At 38.2% G+C, this 12,807-nt stretch overlaps 1 protein-coding gene across 1 annotated transcript in view; it reads left to right on the forward strand.

Moving 5' to 3' along the window:
- The window catches only part of MYOM2 (myomesin 2), a 77,248-nt gene extending 72,162 nt beyond the window's left edge, over nt 1-5,086 (forward strand). The window contains exons 34-38 of the mRNA XM_036381051.2: nt 638-801; nt 1,127-1,163; nt 1,286-1,308; nt 2,132-2,187; nt 4,007-5,086. Coding sequence (XP_036236944.1) covers nt 638-801; nt 1,127-1,163; nt 1,286-1,308; nt 2,132-2,187; nt 4,007-4,333 — 607 coding nt within the window. The 3' untranslated portion in view covers nt 4,334-5,086. The remainder of the gene's footprint in view (nt 1-637; nt 802-1,126; nt 1,164-1,285; nt 1,309-2,131; nt 2,188-4,006) is intronic.
- Nucleotides 5,087-12,807: the final 7,721 nt, after the last annotated feature.

Genomic DNA, 12,807 nt, shown 5'->3' on the forward strand with positions numbered 1-12,807 from the left:
TTCAACTGTGGACAAGGAGACCACCTGATCTGAATCTGCAGAGCATTTCCTTTTTCCTTAACTAGGAAGTGATGATAAGTCAAGCTAGTGTCATTGTTTTTTAAAAAGCTTTTATTACTCATCTAGAGTCAATAAATTTTTTCTTGTTTTTTTAAAAACAAAAACAGTACTTCAACTTGATGCAAGAGTAATTTTACACAAACCTTTTTTTAATTGATTTTTGAAGTTAATGAAATACATCTTTCCTTCATCAAAAAAGGTGATTCGCCTATAATTTACAACCCCTGTGTATTATATTTTACTGTGGATGAAGTGTACAGAACCCTAAGCCTTTTCACACAGAGTCATGTATGTGCATACAGATGTAAGCATAGCTCTGTGTGAGGAGGGTAAGAGAATGAGAAAAGGGTGAACAAATGAATCTTGGAAATGAAAACTCAAGCTAATATTTTCAAAGTGTTAGATACTCCCTCCCAGAAGCAAAGAGTATTCTGGAAAAATGGGCCCATTAGTTGCAATCTATTTATAGCTTAGGAATACTATGTTATCATTTGAGACTTTTTTATAGATGGTTTCCTATGGACAACATACAGGAAAAGACTCAAACTCATCTCTACAAATATTTTTTTGTCCCCAGGGAATCTAAGATTTCTTCTGGTGAAAAGATGAAGATTGGAGGTGGAGAAGATGTTGCCTGGTTGCAGATACGTGAACCCACTGAAAAGGATAAGGGGAACTACACCTTTGAAATCTTTGGTGGCAAGGAAACCTTCAAACGCACACTTGATCTGTCTGGGCAAGGTATATTTATTAGATCAGATTTGTATTGTGTCTTTTCATAGATTATGCAGATTTTATTGGAAATAGAAGAATTACTGTAAAAACAGATAATCTTTGATCAAAACCAGTCATAGCTAAGTTTTATAACTTATTATCTTTTTAGTCTTGTATCTGTTTTCAACACCAGCTGCGTTAGTTTTCAAGGGTCTGGTTTCTAATTGTGCTACTGTGTGACACTGTACAGGTTTTAAAAGGGATTTTAAGATGGGTATGTGTTTAAATGTTTATTGAGCCCCAATGCAAGTTATGTTCATGGAAAATAACTCTCTCAATTGTTTGGTTATAGCTTTTGATGAAGCATATGAAGAGTTCCAGCGACTCAAGTAAGTGCTGCATCTTTTGTATTTTAATGCCATAGCAACAGTGTCAGCTGTGTCAAAATATATTTTATTATTAATTTCATCAATAATATTATATGTTTCTCTTTCTTTCTCAACAACTTTAGGGCAGCTGCTTTTGCTGAGAAGAGTAAGTTTATTTTACATTTTATCATAGCTGTTTTACAATGTGATCTAGTGTTCTTTTTAAAGCATTTATCATGATATGCTGCCATAACTTACTGAGTTCTGTGGCTGCAGAAATCCTCTGTTAGCACAATATATTGCAATAACAACAGTAATTTGTGGATTTAGTTGTCTTTAATTGCAATGGAAACGCACTAAACACGTCACATATTTTGTAAGCCTCCACTGTAACTTCTTGTGTCTGCAGAGATTTGGTGAAATGTGAATTGTATGTCATACAAGGAGGTGTTGAGTCTCAAAGCTTCTGAGAATACTGAATATTGGGATCTATCTATTAAGTAAAAAATTGTCTGCCTCTTCTGCAGTACTTGCTGAGACCCAGACTGTGGGGAAGCTCATTACAGTTAGGGACTGTAGGAGTACTGGAAATTATATCAATTCCCTGGTGATGACATGATGCTTCTGCCCACAAAGTCTGTGGCAGAAAAAATTTTTCCTTAGATTTTGGATACCACTAAGATGCTAAAAGCACCCTCCTTACTTTGCTCTGGGCCCAAAACATAAACTGTCAAACTCAGCAGTACCTTCAAGGTTGTTATGTGTATCAGTTTAGAATGCTGTACCAAAATCTTGGCAAAAAAAATCTAAAGGGACTGACTATGCAACACATTAAACCCCTCCCATAATATCACAAAAATTGTATTTTTTTTAAAGATTAAAAAAAAGGCAGAAAAAAAGCCATGAGTCATGACTCCAAAATCATTAAGAAATGAGTAATTTTGAGGTCTAAACTTCATATGATTACCATATTTTTCTTTAACCCCTAGATCGTGGTAAAGTCATTGGTGGTTTGCCTGATGTTGTTACTATAATGGATGGGAAGGTAAGGACAGCTTTTGTCATGCTGAGCAGTGTGAGAGGTTTACTTTGATATCAAAAGGTGAGGGAATGCAAATGGTTTCATGAAATTGAAAGCAGGAGAATAATTTTATTTTTAGTTCAAATCTATAATTTCATAAGTAGAATAGACCCAAATTATCTAAAATGACTGTGGAATATATCTGATAAGTTTTTAATACCGACTTATTGAGACTTGATTAATTATTATGATTTAATTATTAATTCCTCTTAAATGACGTCACTTTTGAGAGCAATAGTAATTAAATGTTGCTCATGTTACAAAAAGGACTGAAAGAATAAAACTCACTCTATTAGACCCAAGGTTACTTTCCCAAAATTTTGTTTTTGTGTTTGCCTCATCAGTCCTTTAAATATTTTATAGTAAGTCTAGTTCCTGTATGCTATTAGTTGACTTTGCCTCCTACACAATATCACTTCAAGAATACCCACTGACTTAGCTTGCCACTACGTTGTAACCCCTAGTATGCAAATCTTCCTTCAGCATTCTGACTTCGGATGCATGAATTGTCCAAGACCACTTCTATTTGTGAACATATGTGGCTTTTGATCACTGAAAACTTCTTCCTGTTTTATTTTTACTCTGAGTTATATCACACCTATTCAGTCATCGTCAATCAAGAAAAACATTCCTCAAGTATGTTCATTCCCTGAAGGGGAATGTGGAGAGAATATAAGGAACAATTCTGGTAGAAATTGTCAGTTTGGGGTTGTTAACAGTAGGGTCTTTGTTTTATTTTTTCCTGTTTTCTTTTTTCTTTTCTTTCCAAACACAATGCTGCATATGTTGAATTCTTAAGGTGACTTTATCTGGTCACCTTAAGGTGACTCTATCTGCCAAATTCTATGCAGTGAGTTTTCAGCTGTTTCTTTCCTTTTTTTCTGTGATCACTGTACCTAAATACATGAAGTTTACACACACACACTTAGAGGGTGGTCAAAATTGGGTTCAGCAGTACATCTATAAAAATTTGGAAGAATGCTCGTGAAAATTTTACAAGCTCCTCAAATCTCAGTTCAGTCATTGAGAAATGCTAAGCTGCCAGGATGGTCCATTAGATAATGTCAGCTATTTTCTGAATATGCTTCACATGCATGTAACACATGGCCAGGTTGGACAGGACTGTGAGCAACCCTGTCTAGTGAAAGGTGTCCCTGCCTGTGGAAGATGTCCCTCCCCATGGCAGGGGGATGGCAAGCAGATGATACTTAGGGTCCCTTCTAACCCAAACCATTCTATGATTTTAAGAGCATTTTACCAGTATTTATGTATTATTTATTCTTTATAAAGTATTTCCACTTTTCCAGTCAGCCACAGCTGGAATCAATGTCCAGTGATTCATGTTATGTATTCTATTTTTAAGTGATTTTTTTTTAAAATCATCTCAAGCAATAACCTCAGGAGGCCTTGGTTAGAAAAGATTTGCTCAGTTCTCCTCCCTGCTGTGTACAGGGAAGCTTCAAGGATGTTTTTAAAACTATCATTGCCTGAACCTCATGTCAGACTAATGGGTTGTCAGGAGTCTCCTGCAGGCAGGACTGAAATGACAGTCCAACTTACCATCTTCAGACACTGCAACCCTGAGGCTATTACTGTATCACAGTTACTGGTGAGATGGTGGAAAGTCTGAATCAAGGGAAAAATAAATATTAGGGACTTTACTTTTCAGTCTTCAAGAATATGATATCATGTCTTAGTTTAATTAGCTAAGAATAAAAAATGCCTAAAAGTAATACAGAGGTTAAACAAATACTGATCTCAAACTTCTGTTTATCTCCCTCAGACACTGAATCTGACCTGTACTGTATTTGGAAATCCTGACCCTGAAGTGGTTTGGTTCAAGAATGACAAGGCCTTTGAAATTGATGAGCACTATGCGTATTCACTGGAACAGGGGAAATACGCCAGTTTAACCATCAAGGGGGTGACTTCAGAAGATTCAGGCAAATACAGCATCCATGTCAAGAACAAGTATGGTGGGGAGACAGTGGATGTCACTGTAAGTGTGTACAGACATGGTGAAAAAATGCCTGAAATTAAGCCTGGCCAACTTGCTAAACCTAGGCCAATACCACCATCAGAAGAAGTCCTCAAACCTGAGGGCAAATGAAGATTCTGTTACAAGTGAAGCTTCACTCTGTGTTTGACAAATGTATAGAATACATGAGCTGTGTTTGAGCTATTGCCACACAAAATTTGTTGGTAATGTCCAAAGGGAAACTGAGTTTTTAAGTTTGCTTAGGGAGGTAGCTGTGCAGTGGTGCTGTACACATCTGCAACAATCTCATTTTGAATGCATATAATTGAGTAAGACTTGCAAACAGTGAAAAGACAAATTCCTGCCAGAGGTTCCCATATGAAATGGCAAGTTCCAAAACCTACAAACCTGCAGTAAACTTTTATTTTCACACTTGTCAATCCTCTGCAAAAGAACCCCAAAGTCCAAGCAATCCAACAAGCCTCTAAGAGCAAATGTCCTGCCAGTAAAGGTGGTGAACTGCAGTTAGATAGATAGTCAGAGATGGTCCTATGGGCTTTGAAGCCCTTAGTCCTGTAAGTTTAGTGAATAGTCTTGCTTCAGTAGTGATACTCTTGTTCTATCAATAGTGTGACTTTAGTAGACTTTTACAAATGTTCACTCTTTACTCACTGAGCCATAGATCACATGGTTGTATTTTGTTTTTCCTGCTCTGTGCTAATAAAACTTTAAAAGTCACCTTTGCTACTCACTACTCCAAATCATGCCTAACTAGTTCTATTTACTCTTCTTCATTGTTTAATTATTGCTTATTGCACAATTTCACAGCTGGTAGCATGCAGACTATCGACTTTCAATAAAGAATGCAAATTATGGTTAATCACAGTCACTGGGTGGCACTTGCAACATTAATTTTACTTTTTACAATACAGGTCAAGCTTAACCTGGCACCAGAAGATATGTATACAATTCAGTCACTTAAAATAATTATGTTTTTGATTCTCCTCTCAGTGAAAAGAACAAGGGAGCACTTCCATGTGTGAAGTGATGCTCTACTAGGCAAAATTTTCAATACATTTTTATTGTGAAACATAAATAGGATGGGCATCAGTTGCTCACATATCTCTCATATGATACATAATTGAGTGTTTACAGGAGTGGCTTTTTTGGATCAGGTTCCCTGTTCAATAAAAACCGCCTCTGTACCTAGAACAAGTTTTGTTCCTTGCTATGCAACTTCCAGCAGAGAGTTCTAATGGTAAGTAACACTCATGATAGGCATTGAAGGCAGCCCTCCTCTCTTGTGACTTCTTCCAGCCTCTAGGATAAATGAGATGAGAAGGGAGCATTGTGGGAGATGGGAGCTTGGATGAGGGGTCACATGAAGAAATGGCACTGCAAAATCTTCACTGAAGGAACTGGATGAAAGAGTTTGGCACAGTGAACAGATTAGAAATTTGTGTTTGGGGGTCACTGCTGAAAGCTGATGCTGAGTCTTTCACTCTGAGTTTCAGCTTCTGATCTTAAGTGTGGGAAATATAGAAAGAATTGTTCTGACTTCTCTCCCCCCCTCCCCCCAGCAGACAAACTGAAAAAACCCCAAGGAAATTGACAGTTTTGGAACAAATTTAATTTAAGGGTTTCCTTTATTATTATTTTTTTTCAATTTTAATTTCAGTGACATATACATCTTTCATTGCTTTGTCTGGAACCCAATTCACTTGAACCACCATGTTTTTTGTTTTGGAGAAAGATGAAAAGCAGATGAAATGAGAAACCGACTTAACATCTGTCAGATGCAGTAGGTTGGAGCACACATCTGGGAAACAGAAGAAAAAGAGACTAGACCTAGGCTTCCTGACTCTCACCTGAGCTTGTTAAATGCTAGATTTGAGAGGTTCTCTCCCTTTCTTGAATTTTATCCTAATTTTCAGTAGTCAAGGAGGGATTGAGGGCATGGTAGTGTAAACTAGTTAGGAACTTGATGGTTTGAACAAGTAATGATGACGATGGATTCACTGTAGTTTCAAATTCTCCAAGGACTGCAAACTTCCTTTGCAACTCACTGATATCTGTAAGCAGTCATGATAAAAAACAACAGGCCAGCTCTGGAAAGGAAATAGCCTTTGATTACACTTTATTAAAAGATGATTTGATTTTAAATAAAAATATCTTTGAAATATTTTTGTACCCAGAGCAAATGAACAGTGAGTTTATATTTAAATACAGTTTAAACATCCAGGAATTATACTGAATGGTGATAAAAAATACTTTTTTTAGGGTGAAAACTTCTGGTTTGGTACCCACGTTCTGTATCTGGTTGTTGAATGAAAGTGTCCAAGATGTTTAATGACTGAAGAACATGGTACTAATATGAAGTAGTTAAATTAGGAGATTTTAGGACACAAAGAAAAGTAAGGATTTACCATCTTAGTATCTGTCAAAATAAGAAAATATATTTTCATAGCAATCCGTCATCACAAGAACTTCAGCAAGTCTCAACAAAATAAACCATATTTTCTTCTTTTATATTCTAATTTCTTATTAAAGGTATTTAAGATTTTCAAAATCTTATTATGGCAGGCTCACAAAGCATCAGAGCCAGTCTTCATAGCATACAAAGTGAGTATCAGCAGGAATTTAATATTATTCTTATCTCCTTCTACAGTACACAGGTTAATTTTAGCTGACACTATCAAATTACTGCATGTTATGGCAGCTTTTCAGAGGTATCCTTGGGCACAGGAGACAAGGTTAGTCTCATCTCTGCTGTACCTTTTACTGGCCTTCTTAGTTAAGGAAGTTTCACTTATTTCCTTCCAGGCAAACAGAAATAATTTATTATGACAGCTAATCCTCTGCTTAAGTACAGAAATTATCATTCACAGGAACATTGTATTCTAAAGGCTAAGGACTTCCTAGAAACTCTTTCCCATATTTCAGTGTTCAGTGTACATTTGGTTCCTTTATACACATTTAAAAATCTTGTTATCAGTTCCAGGAAATGAATTGGTTCAACTCTGTTTAAAAGGAACTGTCTTTTCAGAGTCAACGTGCTCCTTGTTGCCAGGAGGGGCAATACAATTGGATGGATATCAAAGGGACAAAAAGGATGCTCTGGTAATCTATTCAGATGAAATACATGGTGAAACATATTAGCATTTGCACCTTCTCTCCACAGACCTGGTGCTAGCATTAGTTTAATTAATAAACATTTGAAGGGGCAAAGCAAGAAGGTGAGATTTGCTCAAGAAGGTCTGATGCCAAATTAACCTATTCACACTGAGGTCAAGGGAGATGGACTCATTTATACTGCATGTGAATCTATTATTTTTACAAAGCCAGGAGCCCATTGCAGTGAACAGGCTGTTTCTGTTACCTTTAAGAAGAAATGTTTCTATTCATTCTATATAGAATGATTTTCTGTCTCACTGGTGAGTTTTGTGTTGTCTGAGTTCCATGTTGCGCCTTTCTGGGCAATGCTAGCGTGAAATGGAGCATCACTGCCTTGTCACGGGAGGCACAGAAGATGTCAGCCAGTTGTGCTGATGGGCCACAGTCCTAGCTGTGCCTGTCATGTTGGCATTCTGCTGCAAGGCTGGCAAGGCTGCCTTTTCTCCAAGCACCTGCTTACTTTGAGGCTGCTTTGATATGTTACTGTTTATTTGCTGAAAAACAGGTTTTATCAAAATTTCTTCCAAGGCAAATTTATGGGTGCTTTTCATGAGGAAAAGATTTTTTTTTTATGACAGTGTTTGCCTCTAGTAGAAATCTTACTTCAGCCCATAAGACTCACTTGCATCCCACAGCTCAAAAGCTTGTGCACACTTCATTAATCTGTTCTTGTATGGAGACAGAGGTTCAGTGATAATAGCACCTTAAGTGATGTTAAGGTGCAGGAAATTTTTAAAGGCAACTTTGCAATATAATAAAGGACTTTATTCTCTTTTTTGTAAATCTACGAATAAAACCTCTAGATGGCAGCAGAAGAACAAGATAGAAATAAGTAGATCTTAAAAAGTTTTGCCAGCTATAGCATATCCATCATTTTGATGCAAACACATCACTTAGGCAATGGGAGATTATTAAAAGCATTATACTTATGCCAGTGACAAGGACAGGTCCAGCAAACGACTGTTTCCTGGAAATAGCAGGTGATTTTGCAAGCAATAACACTGCCTCTTAATCTTTTCATGACACACATTAAGAGGTTAAGCATGCCTTGTAAAATATGGCAAGACTCATTTTAGAGCAAGTCTTCTCCTTAGGATATGAAAACCCCAGAGTATCAACCATATTTATGAAGGAAGATTTGAGTTCCAGCTCTGAATGCAGCCTCTCAGACTTAGCATCTTCCACAACACTGTTTCCAATACTGTGAGACCCATGCCCTACAATTTTTATTCAGTTTTACGGAGGGATTATTCCATTAAAAATTAATGTGAGATGTGTGAGCAAGGAGCACAGGTCTAGCTCTCAGTACTGCCTCTGCAAGATTCAGTGATGTCAAGACCTGTAAGAAACTACCACTAGCCTTCTAGATTAATATTTAACTCCTCATTAGAATGTGTCTGTAACTCTCAGTACTAGCTTTGTCCTCAGGTAGCTCAAGGTTTATCAGACTGTTTTATTTTAAAAATAGTGCACTTGTCTTCACATCATTTTGTTTGTGAACATTTCAACTTCCTGTGGGTGCAATAAAGGACTGTTAACTTGTAATAAACATGTGCCATTTTTTAGGTTAATGTAACTTCATTTTATGTTATTGTTTCTCCTCTGTTACATTCATATCGTACAGCTGACATCTGATAGGAAAAAGAGGTTTAGACACTCTACTGCAGTTAGAAGTGATATGGTTAATAGCTGCAGCTAAAGCCTTTCACATGGTATTCTAAATTATCCAGCAAGGTTACCCAATGCAGATTTCACCAGACACCATCACATCCCAAGAGTGAATCTGCCCTCCACTCTACTGAGGGCCTCTGTGGGAAGCCATTATCCATCCAATGACTTTGGTGCACACGGCATGGAGAAGAGAGGCAGATGGAAAGAACTACAACTTCTGTTAAAGACTGAGGCAGTGCAGCCCTTTACCATTTTAAATCACAGTACAAATGGTGATCAAAATTTTAGTCGCTGGCTTGGTGACCTCCACTGGACCATTTTGAATAAAGAAGTGCACTAAAAGCCAATCCAACAATTGTAAATCAACCCAAAGCTAGTCCTCCTGATTGCAAGGTAGTATGTGAAAAAGAACCCCATATAGTCATGTGCCACTTTAGCTGCCTGGGAAAAAAATTCCTTCCACATATGAAAATGGCAATCAACCTCCTGCACAGTGCTTAATGGGAGGTAAAACACAAGACAACTCCCTGGCTGGGAGTTACAAGGCCACATGCAGATGTCTCCATCTGAGCTAATCACTGAAACTCCTGTCTTGGAAATGGAGAGAAACAAGTACCAGTAGGGCACAAGTCATGTCATTCTAAAACAGGTCTCTCAAATAAGTGAGATGAATCATATATCCTTTCCACTGTCTGTAAAGGGAGCTTTGTATAAACTGCTTGGATGGGAGACATTGCATCGGCAGATGTTTGAAGTCAGGTGTGATAAATTCTGCACCATCTTTCTCTAATTTAGGTCCTTAGTTGAAGAATCTATTTAAAGCTTTCTTTCTTAATACCAGAACCTTTTTGTGTGTTTTTACAGGCCGTCTTCCTCTACTGAACTCTTGTAATTTTCTGCCTTCTTTGTGATATCCATCTTATTTCAGTCTCTGGAAGCATTTGTGTTTTCCATCAGTCACTTGGTCCCAACTCATAGCTGATTCTCATCACTTGGCCTTTATGAAGACATTGCATTCAATTCAAGCCTTTTAAATATGTAGGTCTTCATACCACTTTTTTATTGTTTGTGATGCTGCTGTTAGTGTAGGAATTGTTTCTACTTTTGCTTATCTCCTCTCTGTGGCAACTTCTCAACCAATGGATGCCATAAACCTTTCATGGTCTGTTTGTGTCCTTTAGCTAAGCCCATAAGATGGGCCTTGTGCAGTTTCTCTGTTGTGCTGGCAAAACACACCCTCTGGCTGGAGAAGCACCATTCTGCAGTTCTGATAAGTCCAAGTTCCTCTGCCCAAGGCAGCTCAGTAACTGGCAAATGCTCTGAATACTCCTGCTTTTGGGCTACAATCTGTCTGCCTTAGTCTTCTGTTTGACAAGTTCCAGTTGTCCTTCTGATCAGCTCTGTTACTCTCTAGGTTTTGTGATTTCTTGGTATGATCTTTCTTCCTCTGTCATTTTATCCTGCTTTAATGGCAGAAACTGTCCCAAGAAATAAGCCTTGCTTTCAAGGCTTACTTTTCTATTCTCCAGACCAACACCCAGTACATACCCCATTTACCTCTTCTAGTGCCCTACAAACTTCAGTATCATCTTAAGTGAAGACAGTACTTACCCACCCTAACTTCAGATCAAGAGATGTTTAGAAGTGTGTAAGCTGACCTGCACCAAAACTTTGCTAAGGTCAGTCCAAACAAATAGAAGTACTAGCTGATTAAGTTCAGTGCTGATGCCTTAGCACTGGTTAATTTTCTCAGAGGTTGTAACTGAGGTGTCCGAGCACCAGTAGCCACATGAAATGTGTATGTGATAACATCATTTCCTGTTTGTGATGCTTTTAATTATCATTCACCAATGATTATCGTTCCACTAATTTTTGGGTAACTTAGAGGAAAATGTGTTAAGATTAATTGGCACATTTGTACTTGAACTCATCTGCGAGATAACTGAACTTTTCTGGCTTAAACCTTAAACTTCCTAATTTTCTTGGATTTTGGATAGACCACCAGGTCACGTACAGTAAACACCTGTGGCAGCTTTGGCTGTTAAAGGTTATGTTCTGACCTTTCAGGAACGGGTTGGGCTCTTGTGTGATCTTTTTGATTATCTTGGTGCACATCCCCTGCTGCTGCAGTCTGGCATTTATGACTCGTCAATGGGATTCCAATTTTTCTGAGATGCATCTTTTCCTCTAAGCATGACATGCAAACCTGTTTCACTCTGTCGTGAGGTCTTAAACCTGCTTTTGTGCTCTCTTTAAACACAGTCATGTTTTACATGCACAGCCCTCCTATTAGAAAGGCAGCTAAATTCTTATGAATCTTATTTCTTTAGGCTTACTCATACAACAGGAGTCTGTGTCCCATCCTTTTGTGACTGCCTGAAGTGTCCTGCCACAAATCAGAGAATATCTCTTGCAGACCTCTCTGTCTTCTACATCATTAAGTGCCATGGTTTAGCACCAGCTGGCAACTAAGCACCATGGAGCTGCTTGCTCACTTCCCCCAGCTCTTCAACCTTGGGGGAGAAGAATGGGGAAGAAAAGGCAAACTTTGGGTGTTGATATCATCACAGTTTAATCATTAAAAATAAAAAATACCACTACTACTACTAATAATTGTAATGAAAAGGGGTGAGAGCAAGAGAGGGGAATGAAATTCAAGAGAAACAAGTGGTGCCCAGTACAATTACTCACCACATGCTGACCGATGTCCAGACCGTTCCTGGGCAACAATCAGCAACCCCCAGCTAACTGCCTCCAGTTTTGTAAGCTGAGCATGCCATTCTCTGGTGTGGAATATCCCTTTATGCAGCTCAGGTTAGCTTTCCTAGCTACACTCCTTCCCAGCTTCTTGTACACCTGCTGGCAACGCATGAGACACTGAAAAGTCCTTTATTTAGAGTAAGTACTATAAGAACTAAAACATCAGTGTGTTATCAAGATTATTCTCAGACTAAATCCAAACCACAGAACTTTATAAGCTATTAACAAGAAAATTAACTTTATCCCAGCTGGAATCAGGACATCAAATCACCTGTATTGTAACCCATTTAATTAGCCATGATTTCCCTTCTCGGAAACTTATCCTTACCTGATAGTAGTAAGATTCAGAAACATCACTTTCCAAGCTCTGCACAATACATTCTGATGGGCTCTGATCAGGCCTCATGTCCATTTGATGCCAAAATATATGACTATTTCATTCCAAAGAACAGAGCTAGCAATTCCCCTTCCATCAGAGCACATCTCGTTGGGCCTGACAGGCTTTAATTGAAAATGCCATGGGCTAATGACTTTACAGTAACTGTGCTCCCAAGTCCCCTCCTGAGGCCTCAAACTGTAATTAAAGATGCTCCACAGGCATTTCAGGATTGGCAGCTTGCTTATATCTGTCTCTATTCTTTCAGATATCTTGTATTTTGATGTTAAAGAGAAAGGGTCATTCTGAGTGGCCAAAGAGACCTTTGTCTTTAGTCTGAACAGTTAAACAAGTTGAGCCTCTAAGGGTTAATCCATCCAGAAAAATGCAACCAAGACTCGTAGTGCTTTTCCCTTTCAGGAATGAATCTGAGAATAATGCCAGCACATATTCCCTAGAGATTGGGCTAACCTTTGGAGGATTGCTTATCCTTCTTGCAGGAGCAATCATTTTCAGCATAAGCTGAATCTGGTTCACATGGTAACAAGCTTGACCCACAGTATGGAGACCCTTACATAATATTGACAGCCTAAATGAACATTCTTTGAGCTCTCCCTGCTTAGCA

Source organism: Molothrus ater, chromosome 3 (genome assembly GCF_012460135.2).
Source record: "Molothrus ater isolate BHLD 08-10-18 breed brown headed cowbird chromosome 3, BPBGC_Mater_1.1, whole genome shotgun sequence".
In the NCBI taxonomy this organism is placed as follows: domain Eukaryota; kingdom Metazoa; phylum Chordata; class Aves; order Passeriformes; family Icteridae; genus Molothrus; species Molothrus ater.